The sequence below is a fragment of the Numenius arquata genome, chromosome 12 (genome assembly GCF_964106895.1).
Source record: "Numenius arquata chromosome 12, bNumArq3.hap1.1, whole genome shotgun sequence".
Classification (NCBI taxonomy): Eukaryota; Metazoa; Chordata; class Aves; order Charadriiformes; family Scolopacidae; genus Numenius; species Numenius arquata.
This window is the reverse complement of record NC_133587.1, coordinates 34226985-34244062: the sequence shown is the minus strand read 5'-3', so window position 1 is coordinate 34244062 and position 17078 is coordinate 34226985. Positions and strand designations below refer to the sequence as shown.

The following is a 17078-nucleotide window of genomic DNA, read 5'->3' as shown; positions in this document are numbered from 1 at the left end:
GCTTTCTGGCAGCCAACAATCCCCAACGACAGTAGCCTCCTTGCAGACCTACCCTAAATGGGCCATAACAAACCACTCGGTAAAGCATTATTCTTTTCTCCAATCATGTTGTTGTTGTGGCTTTTGAGGTTTTCCTAGACCAAAAGGACCTTCCTCAGAAACCTCTGGAAAGGTCAGGCTGGTAAAGAAACCTCAAAAACGCAGGTTTTTCAAGCTTGCACAGAACCTGTTCACGCCAGAAGTGCCTCTTGATTTATCGTAGCTTTTAAGACATAGATCAGGGTGCCATTATACAAATGTAGGGTAAAAGATGGTTCCTGCACTGCGTAGCTGAAAAATGTCAGTCCACTGCCCTGAGAGGTTAGTTTTCTTCAATGAGAGATGATTTTTTTCAAAAGCAATAATCCAGACTCCAGAAAATGTGAAAGCATTGTGCAGATTTACTAAAGATTGCTGCTTTACCCAGCATGTGTGAAAAATGCCCTCCTGCCTTTTGGCTGCCCCGAGCATAAATAAAAGAGAAGTATTGCTCTGCGTGCGCTGGTAGATCCATGGGCAGGTGAGAGCACTTGTGTTGGGAAGGAGGGGTCCTGCGAGGGTGGTAATCTCCTGTTTGTTCCCCCCAGTGCTACAACTGTGAAGAGGAGGCCATGTACCACTGCTGCTGGAACACTTCCTACTGCTCCATCAAGTGTCAGCAGGAGCACTGGCATGCTGAACACAAACGTACCTGCCGCAGGAAAAGATGAAAGAGTTACTCCGCCCCTAGAAAACCACCCCGATGATTGCTATTCTCAGACACAGCGGTTTTTGTTTCCAAGAAGCCAAAATTGTTTAGAATTTGCTTCCCATTTTGCACCAGCCTTTAAACACTTTTCGTAAAAGAAATTTTGCACAGTAATTTCAATCTTCTGTTGAAAGCTCCTCCAAAATTTTGTCGGCGAAACGAATTTAACATCTGTGGGAGCAGGTTACTTTAAATAATTTTAAACTAGAGGATTTGTTGCATTTTCAGCAAATTTTAAAACATTTTTAGGTTTTACAGAGATTTTAATCTTTAAAAACAGCAGATCTAAAAATAAAAAAAATCATGCAAGTTTAACAAAAGGAACATTTAAAAACTGGATCTGAATGTAAGAAGTATAGAACTGTTTCAGAAAAACGAAGCATACTACCTTGATGTAACATTTATTTCTTAACCTTGTTGAGCTGGTTTTGTTCAGCTTAATTTTACTGTTTAAAGGCATTATCTATTGGTTATACCAGTGGGTACATGATTGAATTTAGGGAACAGGGTTGACACAGCAGGTGCTAGTCCTGCGTATTTTTTCTTAAATATTTCCCAACTGTGTTTTATTTTCATTATTTCTTTTCAATATATAACTTTTATAACAAAATATTAGCTTTGATCTTGTAGTTTAAAATCACAGGGAACTGGGGTAATCTTTTACTGAGCTGGATCTTAGAGAAAAATGAATATTTAAATTTTGAAGTTTGCACATTTCATCTTTGTCCTAACATGAGTGCTTGTAACAAGAATAAGAAAAGCCAAAAAAACCAACAAAAAAACCAACTACCTTTATTCATACACAGAATTATGAGGCATACAAATTTCTTTATTGTGCCCCCCTTCGGCCTCCCCAATCCAATGTCATTCGACTGCCTATGATCTGGTGTCACCTGGTCCATTGTAACTTGATAATAAAAGGAGAAAAAGCACTTAAGTTTCACAGAAGCCGTTATGTTTGTAGTAATGGGTCATTGCCTAATAATGAGCTCCATCACTGTACTCAGAATGAAGAATAATGCATGTTAATTTTCTTGTATTAAAGATGCCGTGATTTGTAAAAAGTCTGTATTTTGCGGAATGTCTGGATTAAGAAGCATTACCAATAGGAATGGATCGATAGTTGAAAAATTATTTTCTTTTTGTTTGTTTTATATATAGATATATGAATTGCATCCATGTTCAGAGACAATTTTTTAAATAGATGTAAAGCTTACTTAAATAGCTTTTCTTTTAAAGTGTCTCCGCATTTTAGTTTCATTCAAAGATTGGTCTTAGACTGAGTCATACGCCCATTAATCATCCAGCTATTTTTTGAGAAGTTAGAGGAATAATTTGTAAATATTTATTTAGATCTTTGATATTTATTGAAAGCAATTACATGATGGAACGATGGAAGCTGAAGAATCAGGAGGAAAGCCTTTAAAAAAGTTTTCTCTAGGATTTGTCAGGGTCATTGTAAAGATGAAAATATAACTAAGACTTCTGTGAACTACCACTGAAATCCTGATCTTTTTTACTTACAGTGGTGATATAAGTTAATTGACTAGATATTGCCAAATAATGCCCAATATGTTGCAGAAATTAAGTGGTAAGTTGATTGGAAAAAATAGTAAGTAGATGGTAACTTGTATTACCACAGCTACGTTATTGCCTGATAAATGTGTAATTAACTTTTGTCGCCTCTGTGTTGTGACTGTAAAACACTTCACAACTAAAAATCAATCTTGTTCGATTACTTTACAAGTTCCAAAACTTCGATCCACCCCTATGAAAGCAAGTTATTGTGGAAATATTTTTGGTGTAAAATCATTCCAGAATATGTAATATTTAACTGATAGCTGCATGAAAGTAAGATTCGTGTTACTTTGGCTTTTTTGTCTCTGTTGACACGGTTGCACATTTCCAAGTTACTACAGCGTGAAAACTGTGTGTTTTAAAGAAAAAAAAAAAAAACAAAACAAAAAAAAAAAAGATTGTGGCCTGGTTTTGTATAAGTTTTAGGTAAAATTACAATTGATTGTTTTAGGAATCATGATTTAAAATTAATTTTTCTGCAAATCATAAAGCTATATTAAAGTGTTGAGCTTAGCCACTATGCACATTGTAATTATTCATTGTGGCTGTCCAGTTTATGATGCATTCTGGCATTTTGTAAGCTGCTCTGACTAGCAATATATAGAGTCATTTAATGTGTTAACATTGGTTAATAAATGTATTTAAAAAAAACCCTCACTGAAAGTGTCTGTGTTGATCTTGGCCCGTTGTCCTCACGTCCTTGGGTGGCCGTGCGTCAGGCTGCCATTCTTGCATCTCCTGGCCTGGAAGGACGGGGCTGTGGATGGGGCTCGGGGGGACCTTGCTCCTGACTCGGGGTCAGCGGGCAGATCCATGCCAGGGCTTGAGCGGAAACGCCTCTCGGCACTGAAATGAACCTTTTTGGCCCGTTCAGGGCCAGCAGCCTCTCAGGGCTGTCCCCGTCATGTTCTGGCTTTAATGCCAGGTCCTGCGCTGGCAGCAGCTGCGGGGGGGCTCACAGACCTCCCCTCACCAGCGGCCCCACTCTGCCTCCTCCCTAACCCAGCCATCACCCCTGCGCCCGCGCCTGTTCTGTATTTTATTAATAAAATAATTTTCTCTGGAGGGACTGAGGGGACTCTGTGAACCCAGCTCCAGCCCGGATGGCGGCAGTGTTCCTCTTACGCACACGGACCCCCCCTGGGAGATCCCGTCTCCCTCCCTTGTTTTTGAAGTTGGGACTCGCTGCCAGAAAGGTGCCCAAGGGAGCCAGGGGCCCGTGCTGGGCCACTCTCAAGAGAAAGGGACATTTGGGGACAACCACAGGCAGGAAAGTTGTCCTGGAGCCCCCTTGTGACCCAGGGTGGCCGGAGGGATGCTGTGGGAATTGATTTCTCTGTGGTAATTAAGAATTTCCCTGTGGGAATTAAGACCTGGCAAGACTAGCTAGTCCCAGGGGGAGGAAAAAAATAAAAAAATATTTTAAAAGCCTGCAAAAGTTTGTTATTATTTTACTCTCCAAACTTTTCTCTTCTTACAGGAGTGATAGCATTTAACCCAGGACTGCAAATTTTACTTATTCACCTTGATGAAACTGGGTGAAATACAGATAACAAGCACGGCACACATGTTGCAAACGAATCATTTCTGCTGGCTGGAGCCAGCAAAGCCGGGGCAGGAAGAAGCTGCATCCCCCTCGAGCTCCTTTCCCTTCTCCTCTTTGGTGACTGCGGTTCCCCCCCCCCACCCCCGCCCAGGCACAGAACCACTCACCAGCACCCCCTGGCAGAAATCCCCTGTGGAAACGCTCCCCCCACTCCCCTCCCTAGTTTAAGTGTCACCAGTGGGGCTGCTAGCAGGACCAAACAGGTTGAATGCTTTCCAGGTGTCACGGCAGCTTCCCACCCCCACCTCCATTCCCCATCACAAGTCCCTCTGTCACCCCCCCATACCCCATCACATGTCCCACTGTCACCCCCCATACCCGATCACATGTCCCTCTGTCAGCCCCCGTACCCCATCACACCTCCCATGCTGTAAAGCCATCCCTGCAAAGTGGAGGACGTTTGTCCTTGCACTGCCCCTAAGTCCCTTCCACCAGCACCTTTAGGACGAGCAGGGGTTCCTCTGAGCTGCTGCGTCTTCACCCGGCAGACGGGGTTGTACCTTAGTGCCTCCAGAGGGTTAAAGGCAGCATTTGGCCTTTTCTTCTTGGCTTTTCCTATTTTTTTATCATGATGACTATTGTTTTATCATTAACATTAGTGTTGTTGTTAATTAATAATTTCAACTCTGGGTATTATTCTGTTTCAATAAGGAGGAGCAGTGGTTTCTGCCTCCTGCTTCCTTTAGGTGGAGCGAGCTGCCCGGCTCAGGGCTGCTCTGCGCTTCCCGAGCTGAAGGGACCGAGTATGTCAAATATGTTTGGGATTTGTTACCGGTAGTCAGGGGCTACCCAGCCAGTTTTAGCCTCACTGAGAGAGAGCACATACGCGATCTGGGCTTGTGCTTTCCAAATGCTTTCATAAATCAGACTGGGAGGGGTGGGGGTGTAGGCATCAAAACCAGAAAGACCCTTCCTGCACATTGTTGCACATTAAGGAAATTCAATTGCAAGTGAAAAGGTTCATCCATTTATGAGAATAATAGAATATTTTTGATTTTAAATGGAAGAGGTTTAAAGGTGAGGTAAAAGGAAAAAAACATTGTGAACCTTCCAAAACCCTGGAAAAAAAATGTCATATTTTATCTTAATAAACCCTATTTCCAGATGTCAAAAGGATCAAAAGTATGTTAGACTCTGAGTAATGCGCTTTAAAAAAAGAAATGCTGGGTTGCTAAAGATTCAAAATAGTAAAATCAGAAAAAGAAAGCAAGAACCCAGAGAAAATTAACTTTAAATTGCCTCTCCCGCTCCCTGTGGCCATGCCTGCCCCAGGACCTCTCCAGCCCCGCGGGCAATGAAGTGCAGCAAGATGCCTTCAGGCCCGGCAAGCGATGGAGGGGCTGGAATTGAACACAGCGTCTGCTTTGCAGATAATTCTTACATAGAAGGGGAGTAAAAATTGAAGATAATAGAGGAGAAAGGCCTAGAGCTAGAGAAGGGGCCATGCGAAAAGGCAGAGAGACGTGTTTGTTTACGAAGCCACTGGCCAGTTCCTGTTAACTCCCTGGAAGTGAAAACTAAGCTGGCGTGAAACTTCCATGGAAATAGGATTTGCCCCAGAGAGGGACCTAAAAATAAACACGAGTTCTGCATAAAGACGACACTGTGAAGCCGGTTATCCGAAATGCTTTACTAGTGTTTGGAAAAGGCCTTTTGGAGAACAAAACAATGTTTATTAATAAAGCCAGAGCACTTTTTTTTTAACTACTTCGTTAATGGGAGAAGTATCGTTTGCAGCCAACCACCGCAGGTGGCTCCGGGCCCCGCTTGCTGCCAGGCAAGGTCTCCAGCTCCCTTCCACTCATCATCCCATGGGAAGAGCGTGTGGGAGCCACGATCCCACTGCACTTGGTCACACCAATGTGCTTCTGTCCCCTGCAACAGGGCCTTCAAGGCGAAAAATGGCTTCATCAAAAGCAAAAAGGGGACCGGTGCCACGCACACGGCAGCTCTCGAAGCCCCTGTCATCAGGAAAGCGGGGTTTGCCTGACGTGGGCCACCCACGTGCTCCTCAGCTCATCAGGGCACCCTGTTAATGGGTGTTCGGAGGAATTTCTGTTCCTTGTTAGGAGGAATAGGAGCCATTTCCGCACGAGAGCATCCAAACCCCAGCAGCACGGGCAGCGCGGTGCGGGCAGGGAGCTCCTCTGCTGCCTTTGCTGCTGCTCAGCCCCTGCCAAGGAACAACACCATCTCCTTCCCAGAGAAGAAGCACGGCCAGAAACGCTGCCATGCGTGGCTGATGTACTGGAGAGAGAATTTCCTTGGCTGATACAACACTTGACCCAGTGACAGAGCCTTTCCATGTCTTTTCACAAGTCTGTAAAGACCACGAGTGCCGGAAAGCCTTTTATTTTTCCCCTGAAGAAAGGAGAAATGTGCAACCCAGTCATGCAATTGCTTGTTATTTCTTCCTGCGGATGCTGGAGCCAGCAGCATTTTAACTCTGGGCTCCCTGATGCCCACAGTGAGCAGTGAGCAACCCGCTCTGCGCTGATGGATGCTGAGCTGGAGCCCAGGACCACTCACCCCTTCCCACCAGCAGCGCGGCCACTGTGGTTCGGAGCGATATTTGGATGGCTGCAAAGCTGTGATTGCGCAAAAAAAAGATGCCAAGCCCTGGAGCTTGTACTTCACCCCAGTCAGTCTGGGTGACATTGGGTTTTAGGACTGGAAAGGGAAGCAGGGAGCAGCTCACACGGTTGGTCCCTGCCATAGGGTGCTGGGTGCCTGCCCATGGGTGAACCCTGGATCCAGCCCGCAGTCCCACGCCGACGCGATGGCACTGCCACCGCAGGGAAAGAGCAACTAGGAATTCAGGTTTAAGAGCTACAGCCCTCCACAAACTCCTCCCCAGCCTGGCACTTCCACCCTTTTGCCCTTGTGGGCTGCCTGGTGTGATCCCTCCAGCGCTGGCAGCCAGCCCTCCCTGCCCTAGGGGACAGCACGGTCACCGACTCGGTGGTCCTGGGACTGACTGAGGAATCACTCCTGCCTGTGCCGCGAAGGTCACCAGTGCCACCACCACTCCTTTCCCCAAAATCGTGCTTGATGCCCTTAAAAGCTTCACCGCAGTGTGCCCTCAGCCGCCCAGCCAGTCCCTGGCACCCCTCAGGGCTGTGCTCCGTCACCCGGTGGGGGTTTCTCCTGGGCAGGACACCCCTGCCCAAAGCCTTTCCTTTTTGCAGAAGGCTCCCGGGGTGGGGGGTGGGGTATGCTCTCTGTACGGAGTTAGCTGCAGAGACAGAACCTATTTACAGGCTTTTCTGGTAACAGCTTGTTCAGAATTTTTAATTCTTCACCTAATCTTGATCTCTGGCCAGCACCTCCCTGGGGCAGAGGGAGTGTCTCCATCTCTCCCACCTACTGCAATCACCCTTTGGTGCAGCAAAGCCGTGTCCAGAGTTCCATGTCCTGCAACAACCCTTGCTTAAAAGACTTTAAAGACTCTATTTCTGTAGGTTACTGCTCAGTGCCTCAGAGCTTGAAGTCCTCTAGATTGTTGACTGAACCAAGCCTTGCGAGCTTCTGGAGCTTGGAGGAACTTCACTAAATGGCAGCTGCTATGGCTGAAATTCAAAGCAACGTGCCAGCACTTGGAGGAGGAGGAGAAGGAAGAGGAGGACCATTTTAATTTGCCCATCCAGAAGCTGCAGTAGGAAGACAGGGTGGCAATTTGGTATGTGGGTGAAAGCTGTCCTTTTGCACATCAGCATCATAGATGTTTTTAATGAAGTCACTTTATGACATCGCAGTAGTCACTGGGGTCTCTGCTTGCGCAGGATGCCTAGCTCAGCAGCGGGGTGAGAGACACCTATTCCCGAGCATCCTCTATATGGGCCAACTCTGGAATCTCTATTAACACAACTTCAGTAGGGCTGACTGTATAAAAGCAGTGCAGAAATGGATCCAAAGAAGTAGCCATGGGATTTTGGTGAGGGGGTTTTCTGCTTTGACTTTCTTCTATCCTCTTTCTTCCTTAGCAATTTTTTTAATCCATGGTTTGGTTGGCTTGATCCTGCGTTCAGAGAGGAATGCTCCAGTGCAAAGACACTCACAAAGGATAGGGAAAGTTCTCTAAAGGCTTTTGTTGGAGCAAAGACTGCCCTGAAGGGAATTTCAGCCGAATTTCTCACCATTTTCTGAACTCAAGTTCATCACGTCCCTCTGACCTCAAAGGTCATGTGTGACTCTATTGGTGTTGCAAAGTGGGGCTCCTCTCCTTGCTTGTCTCTCATGGGGCACATCGGGATTGGGGTTCTCCTCCAGTCCAGCCTTCCCCTATGAACTGGGGTGCAGGGTGCCAGCTCCACGTCAGTCGAGCGGAGCTGGTGGTGCCCAACTTCAGAATAGCCCTCCACGATGGACTTTCTCATGGAATCATACAGGCACTGCGAAGAAGCCATAAAACTCCTGCGGCTCTTTGAGGACCCTCATGACAACACTCGCTCTCTGACAAAGAGATGATTCATACTCAAAACTGAAGTCAGATGTGGGCTTATGGGACAGGTTTTGGGGTTTGTTTTTTTTTTTTAATAAGAGTATGAATTGAAGTTCAGGTCTGCACCGAGCCAGTGCTCTCATCATGTCCTCTAATTATCATTCCTCCTGTGGCTCAGCATTTCCAAATCAAAACTGGGTAAATAGAACAAATATATTTTAACTAAAATTATGTCAAACTGTCAAAGAGACTAACTGTAACCTGCACTTCTGGTTGCTTTCTCTGACACTTACATTTTGTCACGTTTCCCTCGGACTGACACATTGCATCCTGACTTTGTCTCTCTCCTGCAGATGTGTTGGCTTGATTGTGCTGGAGAAACGAACGGTGCTGTTGGTTGGAAGTGAAGTGCAATGAAAGAGCACGTGTTGCCACGCACGCACGGCAAAACCGCAATCGCACTGCTTTCACAGAGAGACTGCAACCCTGCTATGTGATCCACTGGAAATGGGAGCATTTTAACAAAAGTTTTCATTTAAGAAAATCTGGTTTTTGTTAGAAAACACTCAGAATTGAGTGATCTCTAATAGTCATTTTATTATGGCTTAAAACTGCAGCTAAAAGCCTCTTGTTCTGCTAAAAGGCTTTGCCCTGAAATGAAAAAATGCTTCTATCCTTTGAATGAAAATATAATTATAGCTGAGAACATACTTTGCTTCCTTTTTTCCTTTCTCTTTGCTAACCAAAGAGATGTAAGAGGAGGGAAGGGAAGACACTAAACATTCCCCATTCCATTTTTGCTGGCCTGGCAGGGTGGGCTGTGGGTTGCCAAGGCTGTGGGTGCCCAGCGCCTGCCCCTGCCACTGGCATCCTCGGGCCGTGCGTCTCCATCAGTGCCCGGGTGCAGGGAGCCCACCTCTGCTGAGCCACTGCGGCTGCAGCGCCACCACGCAGGGCACCTGCTCGGCTGTCAGACCCTGCAAACACACACGAGTGTGTACCCTCACCCTGCTGTGCACTGGGGAGAGAAGGGGGCACATGAAGAAATTCCTCCTGTGGATTTCAGCAAAGTATCCGAAACCAAATGTCTGTGAGAGGCATTCCAGAAATGTTAACAAGCACGTGTCTGCAGTGGAAAGTTGAATTCCTGTGTATCTCCTTGGCCACTAATTACTTTTGGGCAGTTGTTGGCTCAAATTCTCATCTTCCTCTGCTCCATGAACACTGCCCATGCCACACTCCCCTCCCGACCCTGCTTCATGGAAACATTATTTTCTTCTTGCATGCGGCTGCTTTTCTTACTCTAGTCTTCTCTCAGCACTTCCCTGCTTCAGTCCTGCCTTTTCCCTGATACAGACATGTATTCCCTCTGAATACAGACATGTGGGTTCTTTTAGTTTCCTGAACCTTTTGGGTAGTGATAACCTCTGTCCTTGTCTAGCACCATGTCTATCCTCCTCCCTCCACACATTTCTTCTCTTGGGTCTTATCCCAAAGCCCCTTGGCTGAACTCAGCAGGCGGCAGTTCATCCAGCCCTCCAGGCTGAGCGTGGGGCCAAGAGCAGCCAGGCTGTGTCCCAGCACCCAGGGCTCCTTCATCTGCAATCAGCCCACCTAGGTGAGAAAATTAAAACCTCAGCCCCTAAAATTAGGCGCCCGAGACCACAGGGTTAGATAGTCTCGACTGCTTGACCCTTCCCTCCACAGGCACCATCTTCTCTTTTCTGGCCTTACTTCCCTTCCCCACCAAATGCATTTCCTAAACCCTCCCTTCATTCATGGCTCCCTCCTCTGCTGTGATGGGTCAGTACGGCTCTTCTCCCACTGCCTCTCCCCACCACCTCCAAACCTTTCCCAAATGCTGCCACTCACACTTGGAAGCTCTTCCCTGTTGTGGTGCTTCCATCGCCTTCGTCCGCTCCTTCAGACCCCTCCACAGGACACTCTCTTGCGTGAAAGCCTATCATTGTTAATGTACCAAAGAATGAAATTAAAGCAAGATCAACTTTGTGGTTTTAGGATCAGCCCATTAACTGGCCATAGATGTACAGAATTTTGTGATAATTAAAAAAATTACTATTAGTTCTGTTGTGGGATCCCGGGGCAAAGACTTTGTGTTTTTTCCCCTGGGTGGATCATACAGAAGACAACAGGGCTTTGGCACTGAAGAAATCTTGTCCGTGAAGACCAGAAAGAAGTATCAGAGTGCTCCTGGTCCTGATTTTGACTGTTGTGATGTGGTATGACCTGCTGAGGGTCATCAGTCTGTGGCTGTTAAATGCCACGCAGTTCCCAGCATCAGGATACATGCCAAAAACGTATAGAAATGGGCTGCTGCTGGTTTGCTGGGTAAGAAAGGGAGAGCCACTGCTTCAAAAGATGTTGGCCTCAGTGAGGTACAGCACAAATGAGGCAAGCCTTAAGAGGAGCTCTTGGACCAGCTTTAAGGTGGCACCCCTGAAAAGAGAACAGAAAAACCCTGGAAAGGAAAGTCTGTTTATCTAAATCCTGGTGAGGTGAGAGAGCTTTTGGGAAGGTAGGCTGTCAAATGAGCACTCTGGATACCAAAAAATAGCTCAGGTTGAACTTTCACATCTTATCTCCAAATGAAATGATTAATTTTTACTTTTAGAATGTAGAATCTGGTTACGTTTTTTTCCCCCCATCTTCAAATCTCAGCCAGTTTTAAGTAAGAAGTTCTTCTATAAAAGAAAAAAATCAAAATCAGGGTTGGCTCTTACCCTGGGGCCAGTGGGGTCCATCCCCACCGGGATGAGCTTTCCGGGCTGTACCTCTCCTGGCACTGTCCATCCGGCTGTGTCCCATGCCGGCGCCTGGCCCAGGCCCCCAAACCCCCGTGCCCCCTGCAGGGATTTGTACACCCTGGAGAGGGCTCAGCCACTGCTCAGGCCGACTGCAAAAAGCTGTGCTGGAGAAAGTGAGAAGTTCCCCCAAACCCGGCTCTCCTGTGATTCCCTTCACAAAGTGACTGGTGAGAATCTGTTGTTGATCTCTGTGTGTGTCCCCCACACCCCGCCGAAGACGATAATGGTACATAAAGCAAATTTCTGTGTTGAAAAACACACAAAAAAGCTACAAGGTCTTTTATCGAGCCTTTTTTCCAGCTCTTAATGTGTTAGTATCAACCTGATAATGAATAAACCACACTGTTCTTATTGTGCATGAAATTATTTTTCTAACCTACTATAGTATTTTTTTTTTCTTGAGATTCCCCACCAGCTTTTCAGCGCTACAGCCACCATTTGCCAGAATGGTTTTTAAAATGTGTACTTGAAAGATTCTGACCTTTTAAATATCCTCATCACCGTTAGCATAAAACATCAAAAAATGTGTAAAATTGAATCTGGACCTACTGGCTGTTCTGCCATCCTCTTCCTTCTGCCACCCGTAACTTGCCCTCTCCCTCCCACAGTTTTTGTGTTGCACTGGAAAATTGTGTGTTCTCTAACCTGCACCCACCTCTTGTGATGAGCAACCTCAAATTTCAGCCGTTGGAGATGTGATTTTTATACCCTGAACTTCTCAGACGGGCTTCCAAAAAGACCTCTTCTCTGGGGACGCTGCTACTCTGCATCTGGCAGCCAGCTCTGAAATCACCATATTTTTAGAAAAGGCCAGTGGAAATAGACAGATCACATTTCCTGGGGGCTTTATCTGCTCGTCCAAGGCTCCTGAATTAATACGTCGGTTCCAGTCCCACACGAGTGACCAAGCCGCTACCCGTATGGTTCCACTGGCAGAAAGCTCCAGTAGAGACGTAACACCTGGATCAATAACTTAAGCAACTGATTAGCAATATGTCGGTAGCAAGACCTTGCAACAAAAGTGATAAGTGACAAATTTGAGGAGTTTTACAGTACTAATGCTTGTTATTGCTTCTCACAAAATGTTACCAAGCTTACAATAATCTTTACACTTTCAGCAAAAATGTGAACAGTATATTTGAATATATTAAAAAGAATTAAAAAAACATTTCACAAAAAACATTTGTTGCCATATGAAAGTCTTTCAGCAATAAATGCCCACACCAGTATTTAAACATTGTTAAAAGTATAATGATTTGTACTAATAAATTATGCAACAAGAGAGGTAAACAAAATAAAATTACAGTATAGCTCTCCATGTTCCTCCACTGAGCGTCCGCAGCTCTCGGAAGCTCCATTTTAGATGACTAATTAAGAAACTGATATTTTCAGAGCAACAAAAATAAAAGCTTTTATTTGTTCATTTGAATATAAAACAGGCGTTATCACAGATGTACAAAGCGTACTGGTGGTTTAACATACAAGAAGGTTGCTGTCCTTTGCACATAAAAATTTTTGTTTGAAACTGTGATTGGCTGAGTTACATGAATTTCTCTAACCAGTCACCACACTCTATGAAATAACGCTGCTAACATTCAACTGATAAAAGGGACAGTCTTCCCTTGGGTAAAGTGTCAAGCAGGATTAAATATATATAATAAACAAGCACCATGAGGAATCTGCTCCTGTTTGATTAGTTTTGTGTTTAAATGTTCATTGTGTACCCTCTTTTTTTGTGCATGTGCATCAAGTTGATTACATGGTTTTGTCTGACTCCAAAAGCACAAGGTCACAAGACAAACATTTTATACATTCTCATGAATGGTTTATCTACAGTACAGTTTCTAATACAGAACAATCCTTCTTTATTGCTCAGTCTGATGGTGCTTAAATGTTTCCTTCCTTTTGCTTGCACAACAAAACCAGAAACTCAGTTTATCATTTCTCTTAACTCGGGATTTAACAACCACGGATGACAGGTTGCAGAAGAGAGCTGTTATTAACTGCGTTTCACAACTGCATTGCAGTTCTTTTATTCTCTACAAATGCAAAGTTGACTTCGTGAAGGTTAAAGTGATGCTTTGAACGACAGCGAGATTTGTTTTGCAGTACTGAGATCAGCGATAGCAGGACTTCACAAGTTAGTTCACACACTGCAATTATGTTTGTAATCAATCGACATCTTGTCTGAAACCTTACAACAACTTGCCATCAAGAACAGATTTTATTCTTTTTTAGGGAGCAGAAAATGAATTTGACAAAATATAGGATTGGTCTGCAGAGCATGAACGGGGCTATTCACAGGACGGTGCAGGCGGAAAGGATGGTCTGAAAGAAAAGGCGTCTGACATGGCAGGATGCTCTGTACTGTACATGCAGACTAAAACGTCCCTACCTTTTAAAAAGATTTTAAACACCCAGCATCGAGACTCCCTTATACGTGATATAAACATGATTACATTTGCCCTGCAACAATCTTAGTCATGCATATCCGGTAATGAGAGCCAGCACATGAACGTCATCGGGGACAATAAGAAAAGCATTCTTGGACTGCAGCTGGTAAATCCCACTCGTGATCACAAACGGGTCAATTCAGTTACGGCCACGTGAAGGAAGGGGAAGGCTTTAAAAAACAGGGGCGTGGGGCGCAGGGAAGACAACAGAACTGGGGAATCAAACCTCTCTTTTATCCAAAAGTAGCAAAATGAAGGCAGCTGTGATGCATGTTTTCCTACTCTTCTCCCGCGGCGGCCTCAGAGCGGAGACCGCGGGACGACTCCGTTCTTGAACCAGGCAGATCGGTTCCTCCGATGTTTCAATGCATTTAGGGACTAGTGAGCAGAGGCACGATTCGTGCCAAATCGGTTGTAGTGACTGTACGCTCCTCTCTGTTAAGGAATAAATTAAAGACCATCGAAACCATTGTTTCCTGTAAATGTAAACTGGATGCATTGGCCACCGAGCTACGTGTCCTAGCTGAGAGGCAAACTGATAACTCTGTGCAAATAACCCCAAAACTTTTCCTTATAGCAATAAAAACACCAACTAAAACAATGAAAAAAAAATTGTGCAACAAAGTTCTGCAGCTAGACAACAGTGCTATTCCTCAACCTGCCTTTTCTAAGTCTAACAAGTGTATGCACATGCCAGCACGAATATTTATTGTTGCCTCCATGGCAAAGAAAAGAAAATTATTGTAGTGCATTTTTAGTCTTAAATTCATTCACTGCCTTAAAGGCAGCAATAATTCCACTTGCTGGTATCTAGAGGATTCTTTTCGACAGGGATACTTAGCAATCCAGGATTGCTTTTTTTTTTTCCAAAAATTTGTGAGTAACATTTGATTATCTACAGTGGGAGACACCATGCAAGTGACAAGTACTGCATTTTAAACTTTAAAATCTTTTGTCATTAGTGAATTTATATTTCATATATATATATTTGATGTGATACTATCCACTCAAGATAATACAACACTTTGTTTTTATATTAGCAAACATTCCAAGAGTTTAATATTCTTGAATGTTTTTTCTCTTTTATACTTCTAAAGAGATCAAAATAAATTAAACGTTTTGTACATAATTACAGAAGAAGTAGTTAACTTATTTTATCTTTTTAGTTTAGTACAAAGATATTTGCAAGTTCATTGCCGAAATACCTTATTTATAAATTTCTTCCATTCTAACGCTAACAGCAAAGGCTCTTCGGCCTTTGGGCTTTCAGCATCTCCGACGGAAGGCTGCAAGGTTTCTAATTGAAAGGTGCTACTTTGGGTATTCTCCTCGTACCACTACATAGTTTCCTAAGATGTGGGATCTAAAATGGCTTAAGTTAGTAACGGATCTGTATTCGTCAGCTTTTTATGACATATTAAAACAAATGAAGAAAATAATTATTTGTGTTAGTATGCAAATTGTTTTAAAAGAATCCATTTGGAGGGCAGAATAAAAAAAAAATCTACTTCAGCTTACTTAATGTAAAATACAAAGCCACATTTACTCAAAAAGCAGTATTGTCCAATAAGCAAAAAAAAAAAAAAAGTTTAAAATGGGCTTTTCCAACACACTGAAGGGCCTTACCCCATAGTCCTTCTTTTCTAAAATTTAGTGGTAAAAGAAAACATTTCACATTTTATTTCCTGCCAATCGTGACTGCTTTGAAAAGTTGTAATAGAAACAGTTCCATTCTGATGAGTGTCAGCATCTTATCTGCACACTTTTTTAGTGGACACCAAAAAATTTTATACATCTATAGTAAAGTCCATGGAAGCTTTAAGGTACAAGACTACATGTTGTAGGCCACATAGATGGGATCTAGCTGGTCTGCCAAAAATCCATCTCGTAGGTGCATACGTTGTTTCTCTCCACGGGAGTTGATAGGAATTACACCAATGTCCACAACCACCACCACCCCTACAATCAGATAGTGTTCCTCCAGGACCACGTTGGTGACCAAAGGAACCAGGTCCAAAGCTTCTTGCTCCGATCCATCCAGCTCAACTACAACGACCAATAAATTTGTCCAGGTAAACACCGCACTGAAACGAAAGAAAAAATAATTAGTGGTGGGGTTTTTTGCCCAATTTTATTTTTTACCCTTTTCATTTAACCTTGGTTACTTTTTGTTTCAACTCCTAATGCTCACTCTGTTTCCTCACCACAAAGCCTAAGTAGAAGAGAGAACATCTCTGCAGGCAAGGGCAGAACAGCCCCAATAGCTCTCATTTCTATATTGCTGCAATACTAAGCATTGGGCTAAACTTTACAGAAACACGAGTTAATCCTTGCCCACCATGTAAGGAGGCAGTGAGACAACATGCGGTTGCCTTTGAAGCCAGAGAACTGTCACAGCACTGCTGTGTTCATGAAGGCATGCATGAGCGACGTGTGGGTGGAGGTGTCTTCTTCGGGGCTTTTTGAAGAGCAGCCCAGAAGAGCAAATGTGGTTAAAAGAGGAGGCATCAAAAGGAACAGCAGGAACAGTCCGAGCTGAAAGATCTTTGGGATGAACTCTGCCCAGTGAAGGGGTGCGGAGCCCTGGGAATGTTTACATGGCACCGCAGGCTGCACAGAGGTCCCTGGGTGGCTGGGGAGGGGGCTTCCTCGCTTGCCTGCTGCTAGGCTGACATGGCTACGTGCCTTCTGGACTGGGCTGGCTGCTGTCCAGGCAGGTCAGAGCTCAGCACAAACGAGCTGCGATTCTTCTGGACCAATTGGTTTACACAGAAATAAGCAGTGTCTCCATCTGTTTTCTTTCAGTTGTGTTTTATTTCTGGTGAGTTTAAGGGGACAGGAATTTTTACATTCCTTTTTAACAGGTGAGATGGTCAAGGAACAGTACACCAGAACAGTATCTCCTTTTTACTAAAAGAATTTTCTAAGACGCCAAAATTTTGGTTAGGTCCTTGAGCCAAAGCAAGTAAATTTTGGTTTCTGCTCCTGGGCATCTTTTCTGACTAAAGATAATGCATTCATCCTTCCAAATATGGAGGCTGGGAGGGTATGAAAGCCTGGTGTATGCTTCCCTCCATCCTCCTCCCCACGTCTCAAGTATCTCCAAAGCCTCTGAAGTCTCACAGGAGGTCACCAGGACCGAGGCTCCAGAAAGAGCAATCTCATTCTTCCTTGCAGGTGTTTCAGACACACATGATGCTTACTTCTTCCTCTAACTTATTCCATAGTATAAATAATAATATTCTACACATGTAACTCATACATCAAGCCCTGTACTTCACCCTCCTTTACCTTATAAAATCAGGGGATAATTTCCCAGAACTATTTCGAGCATAACCATCTGAAAGTTAGAATGTATTATGTATATTAGCCAACTTCAAAAAGAGCT

The 17078-nt window shown here is 44.3% G+C and overlaps 2 protein-coding genes across 5 annotated transcripts in view; one reads left to right on the top strand and one right to left on the bottom strand.

Annotated features, from left to right (window-relative positions):
* ZMYND11 (zinc finger MYND-type containing 11) overlaps positions 1-3021 on the top strand; it is a 108450-nt gene extending 105429 nt beyond the window's left edge. For all 3 annotated transcript variants that reach the window (XM_074157487.1, XM_074157486.1, XM_074157484.1), the window contains one exon: positions 627-3021. In XM_074157487.1, coding sequence (XP_074013588.1) covers positions 627-749 — 123 coding nt within the window. In that variant the 3' untranslated portion in view covers positions 750-3021. The remainder of the gene's footprint in view (positions 1-626) is intronic.
* A 9340-nt stretch (positions 3022-12361) lies between these two features.
* The window catches only part of DIP2C (disco interacting protein 2 homolog C), a 323592-nt gene continuing 318875 nt past the window's right edge, over positions 12362-17078 (bottom strand). For both annotated transcript variants that reach the window (XM_074157701.1, XM_074157702.1), the window contains one exon: positions 12362-15774. In XM_074157701.1, coding sequence (XP_074013802.1) covers positions 15522-15774 — 253 coding nt within the window. In that variant the 3' untranslated portion in view covers positions 12362-15521. The remainder of the gene's footprint in view (positions 15775-17078) is intronic.